At 35.8% G+C, this 25,587-nt stretch overlaps 1 protein-coding gene across 1 annotated transcript in view; it reads right to left on the bottom strand.

Moving 5' to 3' along the window:
* The window catches only part of SLC9A9 (solute carrier family 9 member A9), a 205,712-nt gene that overhangs the window by 140,804 nt on the left and 39,321 nt on the right, over nt 1-25,587 (bottom strand). Inside the window, exons 5-6 of the mRNA XM_062582591.1 lie at nt 14,001-14,116; nt 5,699-5,804 (exon numbers count right to left, since the gene is read on the bottom strand). Coding sequence (XP_062438575.1) covers nt 5,699-5,804; nt 14,001-14,116 — 222 coding nt within the window. The remainder of the gene's footprint in view (nt 1-5,698; nt 5,805-14,000; nt 14,117-25,587) is intronic.

Here is a 25,587-nt window from a genome sequence, read left to right as displayed (position 1 = left end):
AGCTTCAGTTCCCCCAATTTCTGCCATATTCATTTAGGTAAAGACTGAAGAAAGGTTCTTAGGACAATTCCCTGTGTTTCTGGCAGAATCTTATTCCTTTGCTGGATTCAGATTCATTGCTTGAATCATAACTTGTGGACTATCTTTTAGATCTGGCTGGCCTAATTCCTAATGTGTGTACTACTTGAGGCTATCAAGAACGGATATTCCTAATAATACTTCTTAAAACTCTACAAAGCTGCACGAAAGAAAAATAATCATGTAGGTAAATTGAGCCTTTCCTCCCTATTCCTATGAGCAAGCAACACGCTTCTTTTCCCTTTTAAGAGTCTGAGTTACAGGTTTACACACCAATGACACAGTCTGTATGTACACAGCATGCCATGTCTCTGTTTCATTGACTCTTCTCACTCTTGCTTCTTTTTTTGTAGTCATCCCCTCACAATCCCCATTTGTTGCTTTCACCAGTTCCATTTCTTACTTTATCTTTCATCCTCATTTCACCGTCTCTTCCCATACTTGTTTGAGTGGCTTTGCATACTGTTCAAATGCTAGGTAGAAAAAGCGAGATAACAGATATAATAGGCGGTGTATTGACAACTATGGCTTTCAGTACAATATGTAGAAGTAGCATGTTTTAACTCAGCATATTTACTCCACGTTTCTGCAGCTCATCTACTTATGTTTGGTGGGAGAAGGAGACAAGTTTGGTAGATTTGATCCCTTGAGTCAAAAGTCATGTCAAATAGCCCTTAGTGAAGTCAATAGTAGTAGGATAATGTGCACTGCAGTGGACAGCTGAGGTCTTATCTTGTTGTCCCTATAGATGCATTCCATGTCCCATGTCATATGTCCTGTGTCCCCTGGCTCCCATTCAGTTGTTTTGATTACATGTGAAAGTGCTGTATGATGCTGTTCCTTGAATTTTTGTTCATACTAGCCAACATGCCTGCTACCCATGTGGATTTCCACACTGTCACCTCTACCAGGAAGGGGATGAAGCTCATCAGGCCCACTGAGTAATGGCACAAGAGCCAGCAGGGAAATAGAGTCGTTTCTTTTGCATAATGATGATACAAACCTTTCTGACATTTTCTACGATGGAAACATCTCTTGTGTAATGTTCTCATAGATAATCTCTATTAGCAAGAAACACGTATCAGTATTCATTACTGCTTTCCACATCCTGCACTCACTGAGCACTCAACATGAGAAAGATTAAATAGCTCTGCTAAATATACTATCTCAACGCTAATGACCTATTCAGCTACTTTTGGTCACATCTCTAACTATTCAGTGCTATTTCTACACCTTCTTTGACACTTTCTTCATCAAATTTCTCTGCAAATGTGCCAAAAGTATGCAAAGTCCAAACCCACAGCATGTACACTCAAAATAAATGTAGATGTTTGTTTCAACAGTAACAGGCAGTATGAAGAGAGAACAGTGGAAAAGGAACGGAAGTGAATTGAGGTTAATCTTCAAGTTTTTCATAAATATCCATAAATTCTTAACGTTCAGCCGAATTCTACAGTCTTCATAACACAAAACTCCAACTGAAGTTATTGGTACGTTTCTCAATTATGGTCTTCAGAATGTGTAGCAAGCTTCTCAGTACACACTTTATTGTATTTATTTGTAAAGCACTATTCCTAAGAAATGATAAACATTCCTGGGTGTGAAATCTGTGAATGAGAAATGTCACCTAAGTGTTCCATCCTACAGTATGAATGGCTAGGCGCACCCTAAGGCTAAGCTGAGCAAATAACTGCTTTATGATGTTCAGGAAACACAGTGGCAGAAGGTTAAATATGCAGCTAAGAAAACAGCCTTATGTGTGCTGGACCTTTTGTAAGCTAAATTTTGTTGTTGTTAATGGTTTTGCAAAAAACGTGAAGAAGCTGAAAACCCACGGGGTAGAGAGTACAATAAGTGGCAAAAATGTCATCAGTTGGAATCCTTTTATGAAAATATTTGCTATGTCATACAGCAAGAGCTAAAAAAGCAAAAGAAATCTTTCTAAGTGTTACATATTTTGATATGTAGATACATATTGATCCATTATATTTCCATTTTGATATGGAGATATAAGAAATATAATTTTCAATAATATACTTTTAAGAAGTTATAGCATAAACACCAACAGATAAACTTCTTGGTGTTTTGATGTTGAACTTGGTTCTTTGGTGTTGAACTGAGGAACATTTCTTTGCTGAAAAATTATAATAATGGTATGATTGGAAAGATCTTTTTGTAAAAGGTTGCTATAATCTGTTTAAAATTAGATTCCAAACAGTGAAACAATCTCTGATCAGAACGACAATAAGCCTATTTAAACACACTCAAAAGAAGCTCAGATATCTTATTTTTCCCACATGTGTCTCATTAGTTCGTTTTAAAGTTTGTTAGCATATATAAAATACTTCTACAGGTAAAACATATGATGAAGATAGACCTAGAATGTGAACACTGGTGCCAAGTAAATTTCCTAGAAAACAAAGTACATAAGAAATATTCATGGTATAATTAGTCATGTTGATTTAGCTGGGTAAAAGCAGATGTGTTTAGTCATCTAACAAGTATCTTCTGAGAAGTTATATTTAGTAATTATTCTAGAGAACTTTAAAATATTGTAAGGCATATTACACATGGCAGATTATAATTATAATTACAATAAGGCATATTATTGTAAGGAATATTATTTTTCTTAAATAGCTTGAATCCTTGATATAAAACAGGCTGAAAATTTACTATTTTTGAATATTCACATCCTTGTTTTCTTCCAAAATGTTTATTTTATGTGAGAGTTCTCCCAGACTGTTTATTAAAAGGCAGCTTTTGTCCTAGTCAGGAAAAGGTGTAAGCAACTCTGCAAGGTATTTACACAGGATGAAATCCTTGTTACATCTGCAAAACCTTTCCTTGTGTAGGCCCTTGTTTGTATGAGCTCTCTCACATGCACAACAGCTTTTCTGCGGTTCTGCAGCTACTCTGATCAGCTTGGTTCATAATGATCCTCTCATACTGATTATCTTAAATATCAGTATAACTGAAGTCTTACAATTATCACAAATTTGAGCATTCATTACCAAAGATGGGCATTTAGTACGGCAAGATGCCCTACAGGAAAGCTGGAGCTCGCGTGCTTGATCAAATTTTTGTGACGGCAACTGGCCAGTCTCTCTACGTACTGTTGCAGCAACATGCAGCTACCACGACTTACTAAATCCATATGAAAAGTGTGGGGGTAGCTTGTCCCACTGCTGTCATTCTTAAACTAAATGATACAGAGTACAGGAAAAATAAGGTTTTGAGGAAGAAGCTGGAGGAAAAAAGAGCTTTCAACATAAAGCCTTGTTGGCAGACAGCCACACTCCCTTCAGCCAGCCAAATTGTCATAGCCAGACATGGGGGATTCCCTCTTTCCTTTCACTGCCTTTCCTGCAATGAGTCATTTCTGCAGATATTAGCTTGGTTATTCTGTTAGTTGATGAAACACACCGTGTACTCTCTTATTTTATTTACCCATTAAATAGCGCACAAAGTGATATGTTATTGTATTTTGATAATTTTAAGTATTATTCTCTCTCCTTTTTAAATAGTCCTCTAGTACTCTAATTATGAATGTGTTGTGTTTGCAGCAACCTGAAAAGTTGCTCTGTAACACACATAGAGAAAAAAATAGCTTTTATTTTGTAGTGACAGAAAAATAATATTCTTCACTAAAACTCAGTCAGATTTACTGGGATGTTAATGAACTGAAGCTGACATTATCAACAATATCGCTTTACTTAAAAGGGCATGGGAAGGAAGCTCATGTTAGGTTTCAGACACATTGCATTTGTGCAAAAGCTTATTATTTATACTAGAAATTAAAGAAAAATATAACTGATGCACCATATAGTCTCTTCAATCTCTACAAATGTCTCAACCTGTTGTAGAAATCAAGGCACCAATCCTACCGAATATATAGACAATACATTAGTTTCCCAGTGATACGCAATTCTGTAGTAAAGAAGAGAGTTGTAATCTGCTAGGTACAGCAAAGAAAACATGCGAAGAAGACAGCTAGCATTTGCAGCAGGCGTCCTTCTCATGGTTTTCTGTATCCAGGCAGGGGGGACATAACAGCCTGGGGGACATAACCTAGGCCTGAGTACAGGGAAGAGTGGAGGTTAGAAACTCATGAATCACGTGCTATATGATAGTACTTTTCTTTCTAGATGTGCTTCGCAGTTCAACAGCTCCTTGGAGCTTCACCTTGGAAGAGATCCACAGGCTTTGGCATCACAGTAGCTGCAAACGACAGACACTCAGCAGGTTCTGGGTCTCTCTGAGCTGACTGTAACCTTAACTGTTACAGTCACTAGGAACCTCGAACTAGCAGAAGCTAAATGAGCTTTAAAAGTGTTGGCTGTATTATATAAAACCAAGGGAAACAGTAACAGAAAAGAAAGGCCTCAGACTTTAGCCACCTACATGCTTCTTTCCTATTTAATAGCCACTTTAACGGGTGCTATTCTAGCTGCAGTTTGTACTCGTTCTAAGACTTCCTTTTGTGCATTTTATTTTCTGATGTACTAGATGCTCTGCTAAGTGACACGTTCCAACCACAGTCACTGAATGTGACAGCTGCGCTGTACCTAATCATCAAGTGCTGCGCTCAGACACTTGACAGCATTTGGAAATACTATTCTTGCTCTAAAAACAGTGCAAGGAAATTAGCGTAGGTGAATGTAACCAGACTGATAACTGGAGAATATAGATTAAATAGGAATATTATTTCTTTGTATCTTGGAACAATTGTGTGTGTTTTTGTTGCAACTAAACTATTACAATTTTCTCTGTGGGCTTTCAGACGAAATATAAGCTCATTTTTAAATGAACATAAACTCTATTTTTCTCGAGGACAGAATAATTCCTACTTTAAGGAACAGTATTTTAAGGAGATAGGTGGCAATGAATTTGTGCTTTCTGTGAAACATCTTCAACCATCTTGGAAAGCAGAATTTGTTTTTGCAAAATTATGTTACCATTAAGATTATCTGAGAGGATTATTCAGAAGCACGTAATACATGCAGAGTGGAGTTAACCTGAGATCCTGTTAATTATGTACTTAGCATATGTGTTTTTCGAACAGCACATACTTGTGATTCCGGCTCGTCATCTGTGTTTTGTTTGAGGTTTCCTGAGAATGAAAAGTCTATATATAAATTTAAGATAATATTATCAGCTGAAGCTCTGTCAGATTTAATAGGCAGAGGGAGATAAGCTGGGCTACAGTGCACCACTTTGTGGTTTTAATCTTGGAAAATAATATATTGCAAAAATAAAAAGAATATCTTCTGTTTCAGAACTTCTATCTCCAATTTTAGACTTGTACTCCGTGTTCATTCAGCATTATTTTGTCAAGATATCTTCTTCAGATGAGAAAAGAAATCATATTAAATTAAATTTAGACATTTTACAGAATATACTGTTTTCTAGGCTAAAGAAAATGAACAGAAATTGCAGTTCAGCTATAAGCTACCATTAGCAACACTTGAATGGTGATTAACAAATGAAGAATAACTCTAAAACTATATCCCTATAATGTAATCTTCAAATGCTGTATCTATACTTGCACAACGAGAATCGCATCAGCAATTAAAGCTTGGAATTACTTCACCAAGTAAAAAATGGAGGTGGGTATACTTACTATGTCAGCACGATAGCCACAGCATCATTTAGGACACTTTCTCCAAACAGGAGTGTGTACAAATCTGTGTCGACATGCAGCTCATGGAAAATAGCAAGGACTGTCACTGCACGGAGACAAAGCAAAGTGAATTTATTATTCCCATATTGCTTTAGCAGTTTAAGAAATAAAGCAATGTTAGGATGAGTTTTGAGAAGTCCAGTCTGATTTTATTATCCAACAGTAGGTAACAATAACAGAATAGGGATCAATTGAAGTTGATAGGCTCCTTAAATCCAGCAGTGCTATGAGTTTTGTTGTTTTAGCTGAGTTAGGACAGAACTTTCCTCGTTACAGCCAGAATTATGCATAATGAAAATATCACAGTGTATTTTATTGTGCATGAAAAGAATAAGATCTTGTGACTGCAGAGGAAAAAGGATGCTCAAAAGACTTTGGATTTGCCATAGCCTTTGTGGGTTATGAGAAAAGCAGTTTACTATTTTGAGAAGGATATAATAACATTTATCCATCTGTGGTGTGTGCTTACTGAGGGGCAGTTAAATGGACAAATAACCTTATACCCATCCCATCAGCAGCATACACACTTTCATCTCAAGTGACATGTTTGTAGTCATGAAACCCTGACCTTCAGATCAGGACATCTGATACTTGTAAGTCATTTTAAGGTTCCTTCAGCATTAAGATCCCTTCCTTCTCCCTGAGTTATATGCTAGATTTAATTTTTAGCTTACCAGTGCAATAGAAGAATTTAGGTTGTGTCAAATTTAAATTGAATTTGGACAAGTCATTTAGACACGTATCCTCACAGGCATTGCGACACCTGGCCCATATTTAGGTATCTAATCCTATAGATATTAAAGGATACCTTAGTCATTTTACACCACAGTTTCCTTTTACGTGTAAACAGAGAGTCATAATGCGTCCCTAGACCTACATATTACTTTGTAATCTCTAAATGAAAAAGGCTATATATGCTCTGTGCTGATATTAGTATTCTCTTTTTTCATGTAGGAAGCAAGTTTCTCTTTTCAAACTAAATTTCATGTAAAGGCCCCCAATTATTTGTGTGGTTAGGAATTGCACAGTAGTTCCCTGCCTCACTGGTGCTCATTCTAGTACGTAATTGTGCAATTGGCTTAATCCTCGAAGCACAGGAATCCTGGAGATTAGAAGAGCCTCTAAGATGTCATGTTAACATCTGACATTTCGGAAGCGGAAATTGCATACTTTTATATTAAGGTGGCTCCCGATAATTAACACAAAAACATAAACAGATTTTTTTTTGTCTTAATCATTTTTTTTGTCTTAATCGTTTTCCAGGTATCGTATACCAGGTATAATCCTGGTAGGGCTGAAATCATTGTTCACAAATTTTTTCTAAACTGTGCTTAAATATCTGTGAAATCTAAAAATCAGTTTATAAGCCAGTTTATAGATTCTCAGTTCTCCCATGCAATTTTATGTCAAGAGATCTCTGTTGATGTGTTGTTATCTCTGAAGAATTCTGGATTTGTTATTCAACTGAGGACAATTTAGGTGATGTGTGTAGATGAACAGTTGCTGATATAGCTATATTTAAATTAACCGTAAAACTATATTTATTTTTAACAATATTTTAACTATTTAACTATCCTTGCAAATTCATCCATCTACTCCTAGTACATTTATATTTTACGTCAGAAAAGGAGTTCTTTTCCCAGAACAGTTCAAAGGTATAGCAATCAGCTTTACTGGCAAAGGACATTTTCCTGGTTGACCAATGTCTATATTCAATTTTTTGCTGGATTATTAATTCTTCTTCAATATACTTAACTATGGGTCTATTAGACACATACCTACACATTCTCCGCCTTCCCCTTGCCTCCTATGAAAATAAATATCTTTTCTTTTTCAAAATGAGTAAGTATACCCTCTTTCCTTCCAATTCTACCCCCAAAATCTGATCTCAAATCCTTTTAAGTGGAAGCAAGATAATAAAGAAAGCAACACAGTAATACATCACTTGCCCCTTCTAGGAGATACGCATCAGTTCACAGTTCTCAGACAGTATCTCCCATTTCAGACACATCTCCCACATGCAATGGAGGTTACTGGATCTTCTTTCAGCACTGCTGGTCCCTGGCTGAAGAATTCTGGTCTTTGCAGGATGGCCATTTCCAGCATCTGCTCCGTCCCTATGACCCCCTGGCCCAAGACGCAACCAACTACACCTGTGCCACTGCTGACAGAGGTTTATCTAATCTGTTTTTAAAAAATTGCAGTGATGCTGATTCCACAAATTCCAAAAGAGACTAACCCTAAATTCAGTAATTTTGCAGCTTATGACTGCAGTTATTCCTGAATGTCTAACCTAAAACTCTCCTTCTGCTCTTCAAGTCTGTAGCTTCCCTTCCTAGCCCAATGAGACATGAATAAACTCTCATGTTTATTCCTTTTCTTCCTCAGCAACATTTTACCTACTCAGAGACTCATGTCAGACATCCTTCCTCTAAACGGACTTATTTCTTTCAATCTTTTCCTTTCAGTCATGTGTTATAGCCCTCTAATTACTAGCTAATTTTCCCTGAAATTATTCTGATCAGTCCGTATCTATCTTGAAACGCAGTGCCCAAAACTAGATCTGAGTGTCAGCAGTAGTTGACACTTTGCTGCTGAGAAACAGAGTAAAAAGATGCTGCAGAATATGTGTTTACAAATCCTGATTTCCTTTCTTTTGCAATGTATTGGTACTGATGACTCATGTTCAAGTTGTAAATCTGAAACGCTTTTCAGAAGCTGCTTGAATACTCATTCCTTATCTTCTGTTTATTAAGTTGATTCTTTCCGAGTTTAGTATTGATCCTTATGGATTTTAAACCTTTACAAGAATAATAAGTTCTAATCCTGTCCTTCAAAGTGTTTGCAGTCTCCTCTTGGCATAGTACTACTATACGTTAAAGAAGCATTTGCTACTGCGTTAGCCAGCTCGTTAGTGAAAACATCGAATAGTGTGAGGATAGAGACCTGCAGAATCTTCTTTAGCACATGCTTCCAGTTTGAGTGCTCAGTAAAACATTTTCACCTTGTTTTGCAAACCACCTTCCAGGCATTTCAAGATTACATTTTACTTTGTCACTTATGAGAATCTATGGATATACTGGAGAATGGGCCTATTAAAATGGCTTTGATATTCCACCATGATGCTCAGAAAACTGCCATAAATACAAAAAAAACATATATCAAAGCTCCTGACTTAGAAAAGAATAGTGAACTTTTTAAAAAATTCCAGTGATGCAAAGCCTAAAATAATGAAGCATGTCCATGAAGCAAAGAAAGTGCCAAGACAAATCTGATTCTCCTCTTCTTTGACTGCATCGACCACAGTAACATGTTAGATGCTAAACGTAGGATCATTTTGGTCCTACCACATCATAACGGATGTCTATGAAGCTGCTTTGTGAAGGCTATTTTTGACATGCGTAGAAACAAATTGGCATGTTATTAGTTCCTGTTAAAAGTATTTGTAACTTAATCATCAGTAAATTAATATCAGCAAACTACAAAAAATCCTTCAGCTAACTATATCCAATACCTCTTTGCTGGTGTTATATTTGAAAGGAATAAGGTAATCCAGAAGCTAAATGAGACCATTATATAAAGTACTGGTATTATTTTAGCTTAATCTTCTGATTACAACAATTAATATCTTTTATAATACATTGGCCTAGGTTCTCTTTGGGGAAAGTACCACATAATAAAAAAGTAAGATGAGGGAAGTCTCATTTATGATTCCCATCCATTTTTCTCCAAAAATGTCAGTTCTAATTTCAATTGTAGACTCTGTTCCCTACTAATCAGTCATGCCACTCACAGATTACCTCAGTGGTGAGTAAGGAGAAAGCATAAAAATGTTTTAATTAGAGTATGTTTATAAATAAGCTTATATAACCAATTTATAAAATGTATTATCTGCCGTATAAATTACCCTTTTAAATGCATCAGTCTTTGATTTTATGAGAAATGGGACCTGCTCTTTCTGATGAATATCCATTTTTATCAATAAAAACAGCAGCACAACTCACATCTTTGGTTCCGCTGTAACCATAGTAACTTTAAACAGAAAAGAGCCTGGTGATAATCAATATGACCAAAGGTAAGGGAGTTCATATAGCTCAGAAACAGCTGTGCTTCAGCAAACCTTTCTGAAGGGAAATCTGCTTTCTATGCTCGAAATGTCAAAAGTTAAAAAAAAAAAAAAAAAAAAAGGAGTGCTGAAGATGCATAAAATGCGTTTGGGTTGGTCATTGCATAGAGCGCGCTAAAAACAGCAGCTCAGGCGAACTGCCGAAGTTGTGCTTCCCGGTTATTTCTTGGTGGCTAACGCAGAGGTCGAATCTTCCCACTCGTGCGCCGGTTTGTTCTGCCGTTCACACTAGTGCTCTGGAGCCAGCGGCACCCTGACGGGGCCGGCGCCTCTGTCACCACGGGAGAGACCCGGGCACCCTGCTCCGGGTGCGTTTTCACTCTAAAAAACTAACGTATAACAAAAGTGACGTTGTCAGTGATGCAAGCGTAGCCTAAAATGTAGGTAAAGTAGAGTTAAACTCCTTTCATTAATCCTTACATATTGCGTAAATATAATCTTATCACAAATAACCACAAAACTTAAAGGTACTTAAAGCTGCACCTGTAACAGTGCTAATAATCCAGCATCACAAGAGGTTTGGTGTGACTGATGATGCACTTCTGTAATGAGAAGAGATGATATTCCCAACTATTTTTGATTAACTTTTGATAAATGATACCTATCAGTCAGAATGATGAAAAACATACCTATTAGCTGGGCATTTTAAATAAAGGACCAACAAAGGGAGAGTTTGTCAGAGTTCTAAAATCCTATGTTTTGAGAATCAAAACTGTCATCTGAATTATTGAAATTTTTCTCCTGAAGATGATAAATTATTAGAAGGAAATATTTCTTGTAAAATGAATGATTCCCTAGCAAGCAAATTTGCTTTGTGCCTAAAGATTCTACTTTTTTTTTTTTTTTTTTTTTCCCTACACACTGGAACAGGTTTTTGAGGAATCTCCAAATACCATGGACATTTAGAGATCACAGTCTATAATGCAAAATTTAGAAACATAGCAAATATTTTAGGGAGCTAAGACCCTTAAATGGTTACATTCAAGGGAATTTTCTGGTTTTAATTTTTATTTTAGTTGAATATTTGGTGTAGTAGTGGCTTGTGTATTAGCTTGCTATAATTCAGCTTTATTTCATTGAGACTAGAGGAAACTACAAAACACTTTCCCAGATATAGGCAGTCATACGATCATTTATTAATCTTACTTCAAGTGCAAATTTTCTATATAAGGAAATCTAACATATTGGAGAAACTCTTCTAAATTAATTTTACAAAATAATCTATATATTGAACATCAATAAACACTCCTCAATACGAGAACCTATAATGTGCTACAACATCATTTCCTTCTTCCTAACAATAATAGGAGCTTCTAGCTGCATGTATTTCTTAATGTCCTGGTAGTAATATTTCTCATTTAACACGTAAACATCTACTAGTCTTGTCTTTACTTTTACAAATACGAAATTCAATCGAAACATCTGACTTGTCAACAGATCAGCTTTTAGCATCTTCTTAGACTTAATTGCTTTCCATAGCCAAGGGAAATTAAAACCCTTTTTGAAAGGAATTTATAATCCTACATAGTGAAAAATTAAATGAAAAATTAAGTAGCAAATCGGACAGTAATTTATTATTTTATCCTAGTAATTTATTATTCTATCCTTCTTCTATTACACTAAAAGCATTTGACCAGAGATTTCTTTTTTTAAGCTCGATATCACATATCAAATCATTAGACTGATTATTTTATGCCCTTGCATATATCATTCCTCCAGAGGACCATGTTTGAACTGATTTTGGCAGTCTAATGAGCACTTTGGATGCCTTGAAATTATAATTTACTAGCAAATCCTACAGCACAATGGAATATTTTCACTAACTTCTACCATTAAATCAAGCAAAAATTTTGATCAAAATTCTGTAAGCCTTTGAGGGACTGAAATTTACAGATAAGATTATTAATACACATAATAGTTTAAAATATTGTAAATTCATAACAGAACAAGGAAGATTGAAAATTAAAACAATACATAGATGCTATATAAGCAAAAGCGTTAATTACTGATAGCTTTTCACACTGAAAATAATTTTCACAAATTCAGTGTTAACTATTTAAACTTGTTAAAAAATCTGGGAGAATTACATTGTCACTTCTTATTCCTTCCAGCAAAAGTGGAGTATCTCTCTTTTTTTTAATGACTGTTCCAGATGAATGAATGGTGAATTAATAGTATAATCAAAATCAATGTGTTTGTCTTCTACATTTCTCTACAAGTCAATTTGTCAATTTGTGCAACTAAATAGTATTAGGTTGCAAATCAGGAATAGAAACCAAGCCAACTGCAGAACTCTATTCATAGAACAGTCAAGAGCTGTGTTTGGAAGCTTTAAGCAACCTTTATTCCATAAGCAATTTATTTTCCTAGGTTTTGTTTGCGCTTTTAGTCTCTTGTGTTCTTCAATTGTTCTGAAGATGTGCTCTGATCATGTGCTGAATCTTATTAAAGTAGTTGAGGAAATTTGTAAGAGGCAGCATATTGGATGGATTGCGATTAATCTGAGAATAATGATTTGATGCATTTTAGACAGCAATGCTTTCTGTTCCACTCCCTGGACAGCTCACCTGAAGGACTGTGAGAATCCAGTGCTAGACTAAATGCTAGTAGAGCTAATGGCCAGGACCTCCAAGGTCTCGTTCCAATCTCAAAGAAATAAAATACTATTTGAGTGCAACGGTCAACATACATAGTTTTACTCGCCTAGTGGCTGCCTGACTGTAAGCACCTCCCTTACCCGTACTGTGCTACTCTGTTCTTTCTGCCACACTGAATCCCCTGCTGAAGGAACTGAAACTCTTTGAAGGTGGTGGAGCTCTTGAACTACTACAATGGGTATCCTGACCTACTGTTAAGCATATGTGATGAGCAAGTATCCATCTGATGATCAGATGAATAATTATGTTGTTATTAACAAATCGAGTTCTAGGAGATAAAATTGTTTGCATATATATATATATATATATATATGTATATGTATATATACACACACAGTATGCATAATTCCTGCTTGTGAAATGTCTATGAACTTTTTGTGTATTTTCCAAATGTGTTTACGATTCAAAATTACTGACTGAATAATTTCCCTGAGTAATTTTTTTGTGTCTGAGTTGTTCACAAACCAATTCTATTACAGAGTTTAAGATCACAAGGGATCATTAGATCATTAATTATGATCACTCATAATTCTAAACATTCAGAATCTGAACAACTCAGACTCACTTTTATCCTACTGCCTTTAAATATTTTGCCTTGTGTTTATCTGAGGCAAATCTCCAAGAAAAACATCCAGTCATGAGTTGAAGATATCTGAAGATGGCAAATACATTGTTCTGTATTGCAATTGCATCTTTCTCCTTGCTATCAAATCTTTTTTCCTCTGTTTCCCAATTTTCTGGTATTTGGCTTATCTCTTTTTACTACACCTTTCCCAAAAATAGGCCAGGTCCTTTAGTACTTTGTCTTTTCTGGAAGGTATTGTAGATAAAATATCAACAAATAACGTTTTCACCTCTTCTTTCATGATTGTTTCTTTGATGCAAAAAAGCAATACTTTTGATATCTTAGTGCTCTTATTAAAATTTTCAGTGCAACAAAAACTAGACAAATCTCTGAATAACTTTGAAGTTAGCCCTGTTTTAATTACGAGGTTGGGTTAGATGACCTCCTGAAGTCCTGTCAAATCTAAATGATTCTATAATTCTAAAATTCACTAAGTCTGTTTCCCAAACCAGGATGTTTACTGTAATTGTAGGCTTCAGATCTCATATCTGTAAATTCAGGTCAACATGCTGGTATTTATCATGTGATTTTATTTATCATGCAACACTGCATTCAAATTGTAAATTGATACCTTAAAAACAGTATTTATGTGGGCAAATCTAAAAGTTAGGTTCACTAGGCTAGATCATGCATGAATCTGATGTCTAAATTATTAAACACGAGGCTCCGGAGTGACAGCAGTTCTTATATCAGCAATCAGCGCACAGGTTTCTGAGGAATGAGGTATGGTAACATTGGTCCAGTATCCCCAGTAGCTGCATTTATAAAGTTTGTGAGCTAAACAGAGGTAAACGAGTTACTAAAACAATCAACAAATTTATTTTAAACAGGTACCTGGGTCAGTGGCAGACATCAGTGATCCAAAAAATAAGCAGTCAGTAAAGTGGAATTCCCATCCTTTCAACTGGCCGGTGTGTACCATGGCCTTCACGAAGCCATACATGACCAACCTGTCAGAGGAAAGAGAAGACGGACGTTCAGATACGGTATATGACCCTTGTGCTTGATTCACAACATCAAGGAGTTTCCTTGTTCCATTCAGCTTCTTTTAAATGCATGTACATATAAACACAGAATACCAACTGCTAGCGTATAAAATTCTGTTTCAACTGTTCAAGTATTGTATTGGAACTTCACAGACAATTTGAAAGAAAAGACTCCTCTGAATAATTTCCATCTGCTTGTGGGAGAGGAAGTATTTTTAGGTGTTTGTTTTTCAAAAAGAAAGATAAGGTAAGCTCAAGAAGACTTTATCAAGACTAATTTATCTAATGTTGTAGAGCCTTTACACAAAGACAGTGCTGCAACTGGCTATGTGGCATGCTCTGACATTTCTAAAGGAATTGTTTTCTTTGTTATCAGCTTTCAAATGCTAGCTGCGCTCTAACTTCCAGATGAGGTCTCCAAATGCGACAGATATTTAACAGCTTACAATGACAGTGAGTCAATAAAGTTGCACTTCAAAATGCGCTGCTAACACCTCACTAGTTTCACAGAAAATGGTATCTTTGGTCTATATAATTAAGCAATAATATTTGAGATATGTAATCTAACAAAAATCTTGAAATATCTTGAAAATTCAATTCACTTGCTGTCAGAACCTGTACTAGATTTTTATATTTTTCCATACATTTCCAATCTAGTTTAGAGAAACACATTACATTCAATACTGTTTCCATAAACACAACACACACAGTTGACAGCTCTGCTCTTCTAATTACAGATTTTTAAAAAATCTTTTAAACATATCCATTGTATATTGATATTTAACTACATTTTGCTCACAGCTATACTCTTTAAAGATGCTTCCGCAGTCACATGCGCACAGAAAATTTGACAGATTCAACACTACAGAACAAATATTCAGCCGGAGAGTTAATTATAAATCATTTTCAGATTCTCAGACTATTAAATTAATAGGGATGCAGATAAGATCCCATAGAGCCCTAAGGGTCCAAAGTATGTGTGTACGTATTTGCATAAGCTGCCTAGCAAACAGTTAATCACAAATTATTCTGAACCAGCTTATCGAGTTATGGTTCTCCTTGGCTGATGAGCTCACTTTCTCTCCATGCCCAAGGAACAGTCAGGAGGCTGTAGTGAAGTTGGCCTTTTTAATCTTCAGCACAAGTACATGTTGTTTAAGGAATTTCTTCAAAAACTGACTGTGGTGCTGCTATCCTGTTGAAATCATCTTAAAAGTCAACAGGAATCTAAGTTAGCCTATGCATGTCTTTTAGAAATAACTGCCCAAACCTGCTTGCAGTTATGACCAGAGGTGCTTCTCTGATTCAGTTGGAAATATTTTAGAATAATAAATATAATTAAGTTTTGACTATTTGGCAACTTTAGTCACAATTATTCTTTAAATGTTGAGTATAGACATCATCCTGATCTTTAGTATTGTTTCTCACATAATAGTATGGCTCTGCTCACTGTTTCTGAAAGGTTGCAGATGAACTGCAAAAACCTGTCAGTCTTTGACTGACTTAAGAGGTTTAAGCTTGCCATAAAGCTTAGTGCAGTAGAGGACTTCTATAGAACCTGGTATTAGTTCCCATCCTATTCAATATTTGTCTCCACTGAAAAAGGAAATAAAACTGAAGAGCAGACAGAACACTGGTGCTGCTCACTGAGATGTCAACCATTGTCCGCTGGAGAAGAGAGAACAAGAAATTCAGAATATGCTTCTTTTTTTGTAATTCATGAACTATTTAATCCATTTTAGTAATGCTACAATGGCAAAGGTCCATTTTTCCAAACATAAAGCCAACTAAATGCAGGCATACATGTGGGGTATGTGTTCTCTCCACAGAGAAACTGCTGGCTTAAATAAGCCACAGGAATTTGTACTTGTTCCTGCTCCATCTGGCCCATATGAAAACATGCACACAGTCAGATACAGACTGCTCTGGAAATCTGAGTTTGTTGAATGGATTTAATTGCTGACTCTTCAAAACTACAGCACCACAGGGAGGGCGAGTCAGTTCAAATTAATCTCAAATTAATCATTAATTTTCTGATGAATAGGGTAAAATCAGGTTGGGGCTTAAGGCACGCTTTACAATATGAGGTAAAGGGCTACACTGCTGTATACATCAGTGCCTCTATAAAATAATTACACTAATTGAGAAGCTGGGCCTGATTTTTAAGGAGATGGAATAATAAAGACCACAGCCATTATTTTTATCTTCACTATTTAAACATGCCAAAAATAAAGTAATGTTATGTTTGAATCGAATGTGTTGCTGCTTATAGCTATAAAAGTGTGTGTGATGATGCAGATAAAAGGTCCTACCGTACTGCAGTTAGAGTATAAAGCCTGACCTAATCATTCCAATATTGTGAATTAACTTTTAAACCACCTTGGTTTACTTTTCATTTCAGAGCTATGTATTTGTAATGAAGGTAATAAAATAATCAAAGTGATTTCTTACTAGACACTGCCATAGAAAATGCAAAAAATATAGCTTTTAAATAGCTTTAAATAACTCACTTCCTTCATTCCAGGTTTGCGTGAAAACTTTACCTAAATTTATTTTAAAAACTAGAAATCAAGAGGCAATTCTGAACTGGAGTAAGTTCTCTGATGTTTGTAAAAGTAACGGAGCTATGGCAGAGCTATATCAGCTGAGAGTCTGCCCATATGCATGTAAACTCATGCGTACACTTAAAAGGAAGGGAATTGACCTTATTATACTCTCTAGATATGCCACAAGCTGAGCTTATCATTTGTTTAGGGTTTATTAATTTACTTTTTTAAATTAAATCACTTTTGTTATTCTGCCTGTGAAATTAGATTCTGTTCCCAGTTCTGAACATTAGAATTAAGAGAAATTTCACCTGAATTATGGGAGTTACTCTCCATTCTAGACTAGTAAAACTGAGATCAGACTCCTGGCCCTGTGGATTCCAACATGTTATTTTTTACTATTAAAAATGTCAATCTAGGTTCATCATTTTATGCAATGATAGAGATTATTCATATGACCAGCTGACACATCTACTATAGTCAAATTTAAATAATGAAGCAATTTATCTAGGAGAAATGTTAGTAAGTAATTAATGATGTGGAATAAGTACAACTTTTGTGCTATGTATTTAAGAGATGGATCTCAGCTAGATACTTGGGCTCCCAACTATCGTGATATTAAGCATCATATAGTACTACACTATATAGAAGTAGTGGAAATCCAACGAGGAAAGCATAGCCCAATGACAGCAACACATTAATCCCAAGGACACCCCCTGCACAGAGCTTCTTATTGCTGTTATAAACTGGAACTGGAAAAAAACAGTCCTATTGATTTTCAGGGCTGATTTCATTTGATTTGGTATGTCTAGGTTACTTCTAGCAAGTTCATACCCACTGAATTTCAGCAAATCTTATCATTTTAATCATGTTTGACAATCTCTTTTATATAAAAATATATACAATTAAAAAGTTGTTAAAATATCAGTTATAACGTCGTAAATAAGTCAAAAGGTCAGTGACATCCTGAGTTTCACCCAGGATGTTCCCGTCCCATCAGAACACATTCTTAACTGAATGCATGCTGGTGACAAAAATCAAGTTAACAACATTAGGAGCTACAAATCTGTTAAGAACAGTGCTACTACCTTTACTGAATGTAAAATCATCTTTCTTACTAATCTATAATGCTATTTTTTAAAGAATATCAGAACTGACATCTTCAAAGCTGCATAAAGAAAATGGAAGTGCAATTACAGATCAAATTAACTGTAATTTCCAAGATGGCTTTGGAAATCTTAACTTTAAAATATGCTTGCAGAGTAACTTTATTTCATGTACTATTTTGTATCTTGTTCTTAATCTGTGTTGTCAGATTTTTGGGAAAGGGGTGGCTACCTAAACAACGGGATCTTAATCTTTATGCTCCAAGTGATACTTCTCTAATAATAATAACCAAATAAATATTATAAAGTAATTACTATTTTCTGCATCCATGTCTGGATTTTGCATTTATACTGCAAAATGTACCTAATTTAGAATACTGGCTAAGCCACTTGAGGTATTATTTCTTTCTTTCCCAAAATGAAGTAGCAAGTACTATTCTGTGGCACAAAAAGAATGAGGTATTGGACTTAGACATGAAACTTCTACTTATGTCCGGAATCTGAATCCTCAAAGCTCCGCTTTGCAGTCGCTTTCTACTCAACTGTCTAATAGAGCATGATGTGTAGGCCTGAGACTCAAAGCCCTGCTTTACTTGCCTCATCTTCTTCATTTTTCCTAGATACTGAGATCAAAGAGCCAAAGAGATTGTCTAGGCTCCCAGGAGCTGTCCCCTTTGCTTACCACCAGCAGTGATGGACACGGACATCAACGTGTGATGTGGCAATGGGTGATTCGGGCCCTCACCTTGGTGAGAAAGTTATGAACTTGAGACTGTACTTCAGTGTCTAATTCTTTTTCCCATTATTCCTTCAGCTTTGTAACTGGAGATTGTGGATATGGTAGGTGACAAAGTGTCCCAAACCATGTCTTTTCTGGATCTATGAATCTTGATTGTTCAAGGAACAGTAGGAAATCAGTACAGAGCAGGGAATTCATTTTGGTTTGCCCTGCCTTCGTATCAATTTCTTTTTGTCATGAATAAACATGCAAATTCAGCAATTTCTTCAGATGGTCAGAAACTAGATGGTCAGAAACATTATATATTAGAAAAAAATAGAAAGTAAATTAGTAATAAATGTTAATGGGAGACTTCTCAGTCAGACTCAGTTCTGGTTCACTAATATAAATGATACTTATAAATAACTGATTTGATTAAGGAATTTGGAATATTAATGAAGTAATACAGCATAAGAATAAAAATCAGATTAGCTGTGCTGCAGGAAAGCTGAACCAATATTTTCTATGCCCAAACATAATTTTTTGAAAGCAAGGAGGGAAGCACATTGAGCCAAAACAAGTATTTCACTACTTCAACAAGAAAAGAAAAAAGCAGTAATGTAATGAGAAAGTAGAATTTTCCAAATTATGTGAGTCTGGCACCTACAAAGTGCCTCATCTCTAAAAAATGCTACACGCAATGCTGTCATTACACAGTAGAGAAGGCACTGTATAAACATTTGACTTCCTGTATAGAGATGAAGTTAGAATCATTTTCTGGGAAACTGAGCTTCAGCTACCATAATTTCTGGTGTGAACCAGCAAGTAGACCACATGAAATCTCAGAAAAACAACACAGAACAAACTTCTGGCTGGCAAATTTAGTCAAACTAAATAGCAAACACTGAAAAATCAAAACAACAATTCTGCATAGCTTTAACGGCTCTGAGCATGGGGTCATCCTTATATTCTGAAGCTAGACCAAACTCAATCTTACCTGCTTCAAAAAAAGGAAAGGGGTCTTCAAATGTAAAATTCCCAGGCTTTTTGCTACTACTTCAGTTCTTTTGCTACTAATGTTTTATTGCCATGGTTTGAGAAACAGAGTTTGGAGAGCACACTGGCTGTCTATTTGCTGCTGGAAGTTTACAGTGAATTTACTTATAATTCTATTCTCCAGAAATGCCAGTCTGGGACTGGGACATTCTTGAGCTAGCTGCAAGCAAAGGCAGAAGGAAAAGGTCCAGATTTTACAAAATAATAAGTAGAAAGAAATTGTCAAAGCTCTAAATGTAAAAGCTCAAAAAAGGGATATTCCAAAGGAAAAGCTGGAGATGCAGCACAACAGAAGTCTGTTTTTCGCAAGAGTTTCCTTTAGCAACAGCTGATTTTAAGAAGAGATCTGAAAAGAGGTAGTGAAATTGCTTTGGGGATTTTGGGGAAGATCTTGCCAAAAAGTTCTAGATAGGAAAGCATCTATCCAACATCCAGCTAGCAGAAAGATTTTTTGTAGTACTAAAGTGGAGGCCAGCAGGGTATGTTTCATGTAGAATAGAATGGGAAGGTGAGAGGAAAGATGCAAAGGGAAGCTGGCAAGGGCCTAGGAGAATAATTCTGAGAAGCATTATGAATAGGCACGAATGGGATCAGACCATATCTGTGAATGCAAGAGGAAAAAATGCTGAAATAATCAAGACAGAAAAGTTGAGAACCTGGCAAGAGTTTTAGCCTTATGGGTGGATGAGAAAGGCCATATAGTGATACCTAAACACGTAACAAAAGACTAGACTGTACCTAAATGCACCTAGCAGAATGTAACTTGAGCTGCCAGCATCTCTGGAAATGCAAGACCACATGGTGTCCAAAAGAAATGTTAAGGGGCCGTATCTCTCCAAGCCCAGTGAACAAAGCAGAGAACCAAATGACAGTGTCAGAGATTGCCACACACAGAAAAACTTACTTCAACTCCATCACATCTACTAGCATTGTGCTTTATGATCCTCTAAGAGTAGATAGATTAGTTCCATGCAAGGTTTCTATCTTCACTTAAAAAAATGATGCTCACTGGTTTAAATTAAAACGTAGTACAGAATCACTGTCAAACCACTGTGGCTAAAAAAGATTTGCCATTGTGTTTACCAGTCCCAAATATAGATCAAGAGGGTGAAACAACAGAATCTCAAGGGACCACATGAAGGAGAAAGGAAAGAGAAAGCCAGGAGATACTACCAAACACTGTCTCATCAATGAAGTAGATGAATCATAGACCACTGAACAATACAAAAGAATGCTGGTATTCTGCTTGTTCAGATTTCCAAGGACTGCCTCTGAGGAGTAGTGCTGTCACTGAGGTCTGACCTGCTCAGCTATGCAAATATATAGATTTCTTCTTTGTGCTTGTGTAAGGTAGCTTAGGTATCTGTGAGGTGAAGCAAACACAGGTTGAAATAATTCCTACAAATTGCTCACAGTAAAAATATGTTTGAATAGTGCAGTCAGGTAAGAAAACCTGTGTTGAACATTGTTTCCTAAAAAAATCCTGGCCAAGTCCTTACCTTGCATAAACTGGCATCAGGGCACCTGTGCCTCTGTTCTAGAGCAAAATTGGAAAAATATGACAACCAATGCATATGGGCACCTTAGTTTATAGGATGCTTCTTCTTTGATAAATAGCTGTCTCCTCACATGCAAATTAAAGGGAAAATCTGTCAGTTATGATAGAATCTACTCTTAATTTGACATTGTAGGGGACATAATTAAAATGTAATAGAGACTGCTAAATGAAGACGTATAATACACATACTGTACCCAGCAGTTGTTTCTTCAGTTTTGTTAGTCATAAGCATATCACTCCTGAATCTCACTACTAAAAGTCTTCATAATTCCAGATTTGAAGTGTTTGTGCAGTTGTGCTATGTAGCATGAATGAGACTTGTAATTTAAACCTTTCTTGCCAAATATGTTTTCTGATCTGCAGAGAATTTTTCATCTCATATTTTAACTCCCTAAAGAATATGACTCTATCTAGACATGATTATCTTGTAGCCTGAAGCCAGTTGAATATAGCTATAGATTGCAATCATGCAATCAAAAGATTAAAAAAGACTGAGGAGATGTATTTCTTTCTTTTCATGAGGAATAGCAATATTAAGAAGCCAACAATGGAGAGAGCAGATTTTATTTTTTGTTATTTATGATGTAACATTGTGACTGACTGATTAATATGATAACAGTATAAAAAAGAATCATTAGTCAGAATTAAATATTTATGTTGTAAAACGTAAATAGAAGAGATGAAAATGAAATATTCATTCCCTTATTCTGATCTTTCTATTTCTGCCATATCAATGTGCTATACAGTGGAATGCTTCACATCACGTGTTTTGGCTACAATGACTTGTGTCATTTTCAAAGTGCTCTGCGTGCTAGTATATTCTTCTTTTTGCCATCTTTTAAATCAGTTTTGGCCCTAAAAGATAGGGCCAAAAATATGTTTTCATGTTTTTTTTTTCTTTTAACAAATCATTTAGTAACTAATCAAAGCCAGAGAAAACCTCACTCAGGTGTCTCAGGTAACAATAAACCAATAATAAATTTATCCTGAACTGTTTCTTTTAAATCCCACATGTAGAAAAGACCTACAGCTATACAAATCACTGGAAGAACAGAGAAGAAACTGGCTTTGCAAATTCCCAGCATCCATAGTTACCCTAGGCCCAATGAGTTATTCGTCAGCTGACTGTCAGGACTGTACACATAGCTTTAGACTCTACTAAAGAAACAGTTCCCGTGAGCACAGCTGTGCTCCTGGCATCACACAGATGATGCAGGAAGGGCTTTTGCTTAGTGCTTCCCACTGAGCCACCAGATCCACCACCAAGATTCTTCTAGTAGTCACAGATCGTGTCCTGTTTCCTTCTTAAGTCAAAAGTTTTGATGGGAAGGTTTAACGGAGAGAAACACAATTGCACCTTAGAGCTAGGGCATACGTGGGTGTGAGTAAGAAGGCTGCGTTTCGGTGACCATGGCACTGTAGGTATCTGGGCTCTTCAGACACTGTTCTGCCATACTGATCTTCACAGCCGCTGTGGACTTGCATGTTTGCACTTTTGGGAAGGTAATGACCATTTCGAGTTATTCAAACAGTTAAGCAAATGGATGTTGGAGGTGGACAGAAGTAAACAGACCATGTTTCTGTGTCAGTCAATTTGGGGGCCATTGGCAGCAGAAAAAGTGCAGAGGATCCAAAACATACTTCAGGATGTTTATCTCCTTAAGTTTTAAGGGCACCTTTATTGGTACAGAACAAAAGAGAGAGACTGTCCTCACACTGAAACTATGACTATGATAAAATTAGGAGAGATCAACTGAAACATATGGAAAAATATCCAAATATAGGCTTCAGCAAGGTAGTTGCAGAGGAAGGCCTGAGCGAGTCTGTCATCACTGCTGAAAGCAAGCTCAGATGTTACTATATTTACTGTATCTCTACCCAACTGCAAGGCTGTCATACCTGAGTATGTAAGCTAAGACTTTTGACTTCAGGAAAATCTCAACTGCATCTGGGTTGGATGTTGGGCTGGCCTGAGTAAGACTATGCAGAAAACCTGAATCCCTGAATTTTTGCTTATTAAAAAAAAAAAAAAAAAAAAAAAAAAGCCTTCTTTGAGAATCTTTTTGGGAAACATACTTTACTGCATGTAAATCAATCTAGTTATCACTGTTCAGTTATGTTTTATTACATTATCTGTTTTAATTAATCTTTTTAAGGATTAACTGGAAAACATGAAAACTAAAAAATATCTTTTTTCTTATAGAAGAATAATGCAATACTTTCTTACAAAGTCATAGCTCCAGGTCAGATATACCATTTTCCTCCTTGTGTTGCAACCTACATCTAGACTACATTTGGGGTTTATGACCTACTAACTCCTTCTTTCTAGTGATTTCCAAGCCATAGGAAAGGAGTGAGGTGTGCACCTGTGCAAGCTGAGGAGTTAGCTGAGGTCACTGAACACAGTTTGTGAATAAATGGGATTTGAGGTTATTTTTTTCAGAAAAACCTCTCTTTTCAGATTGTTTTTCTTACAGTCCTTACTATACTATAGTTTCACAACATTTTGGTTTAAATTGCTGCAAACAAATTCACCACAGCTCACAACTGCACAATATTGCTTAATGCATTTTTAATATTCCTCTAATGAGTGTAACACAGTTTGAGGAGCCCTGTGTTCCTGAGCTCCATTTAAATCTGAGCCATTATGCATTATAAAGAAAACTCTGAATCTCTTGGCAGTGAAAAAGCTGCACTTGATCTCTGAGTGATGACTAAAACCTCATAATTACTTGGGCAAATGAGCCATGAAACACTGTCAACTGCACTGTGTCCAAATCATACTGCCACTCAATATTTTATTGTATGACAAAGATTTGAACATTATAGCAAGATTTACTTGATTTGGTATTATTTATTGAGAAAAACTCCAGGAAATACTGGATAGCGGTAATCCTACATACATACTTTGAGACACAGGTATCATCATGACAGTGAAAGGTATCAAATGTACAAAATCAAAAAGAAGTAAAAGAGTTTCTAGATACCATTAGAACCATTTTAGAAATTAATATAACAATCAATAAATAGTTATACAAAAGCTGGTGGAAGAGTGAGAAAAAAATTAGAGACACTAAGATATTTCCATATGAATAGCAAAAAAATTAGAACACTTAGTTTACAGCAGGGAAAACAAAAAGGTAGTGAAAGAGTTTTGGTTATTCTTCACTCTGAACTAAGTTGCAAATAATTCAGCTATTTTCTAAAATTTAGAATGAAAAAACCCAAAGATTCCAAACCAGCAATGTTTTGGTCCCACATTTATGAAATACAGTGTAAATATTGAATAACACATTTTAAAGATGAAAATCATTCTATTTAAATATTTCTCATCAAAGCATAGAAAAAAATCTGATGTTCTTACGTCTGTAAGGACCTGCTACAGTAGGTTTTCACTGGAGCACCTGATGTTCCCTTTAAATGAGCTTGTATCACCATTAAAAGATAATTAAGAACAGTTTGTGACTTTCAGAATAATGTAAATTAGATTAGAAATAACCTGCTGCAAAATAGGGCATGAAATGAACTATAAAGAAGCATGTTTGAAACCATTTTAGCATTTTTATTGGATTAGTTCAATCGAATAGTGATACCAGCGCTTAAGAACAAGGAGAGGACAACCTTGTACCCAGACCTTAAATGGACTTTGCCAGATATCCTAGATGGACATTTAATTATTTATTTTAGTAGTGACAACTTGTCACTACAAGTTTCTATCAAATATAGTGTACAGTTTTGATTTTCTTTTTTTTCTGAAAGAGTTGAACGTCTTTAGCACAGACAGTGACCTTACTAAGGCTTAAGGTTTTCAGGTATCTACTTGGGCTTGATCCAGTCTTCCATAGAAATAAAGGACAGTTATGAAATTCAGTTCTGAATTTCACATTTCTAAGTTAGGATGTGGTTACCTCTTGGAATATCATTCAATCTTTTGACAATTTTTTTTGGTTAATAATTGAAATTCAAACATTAGACTCCTGAAAGCCTGAGAATCTCTAAAAATGCATAACAGGCAAAGAAACCCAGCCATCCTTTAACAAGCAGATTAAGTCTGGCTTCATTCTTTAAACAAAATGAAAAACTGAAACTGCGGAGAGGATAAAAAAGACCTTATTTGGGTAATAGCCATATCCTGACTTTTATATTTTGTGTAGATTAAGAGCTGGTCCTTGCTCCAGGGCATTCATATTTTAAATCTGTTTGCATTGTTATGCTGAGATGTTACGCTGTTGAGTTCTTTCATATGTCCAAACCAGGCTCTCAGTATGTTCTGTACCTGTAACTTTTCATCTGTAAACCAAACCCCTTTTTTCTGGGATAGATTATAAAAGATTTTACAGATAACATTCAAAAATAAGAGAAGATTATGACCAGAGTCTCAAGACAACTGCAGAAAAAACAGAGTGATTGGGATAAAAACATAATTAACAAAAAATATGTGTAATGGAAAT

This window comes from Rhea pennata, chromosome 9 (genome assembly GCF_028389875.1).
Source record: "Rhea pennata isolate bPtePen1 chromosome 9, bPtePen1.pri, whole genome shotgun sequence".
Classification (NCBI taxonomy): Eukaryota; Metazoa; Chordata; class Aves; order Rheiformes; family Rheidae; genus Rhea; species Rhea pennata.
Note: the sequence above shows the minus strand (reverse complement) of the source record. Positions and strands in the feature narration are given on the sequence as shown.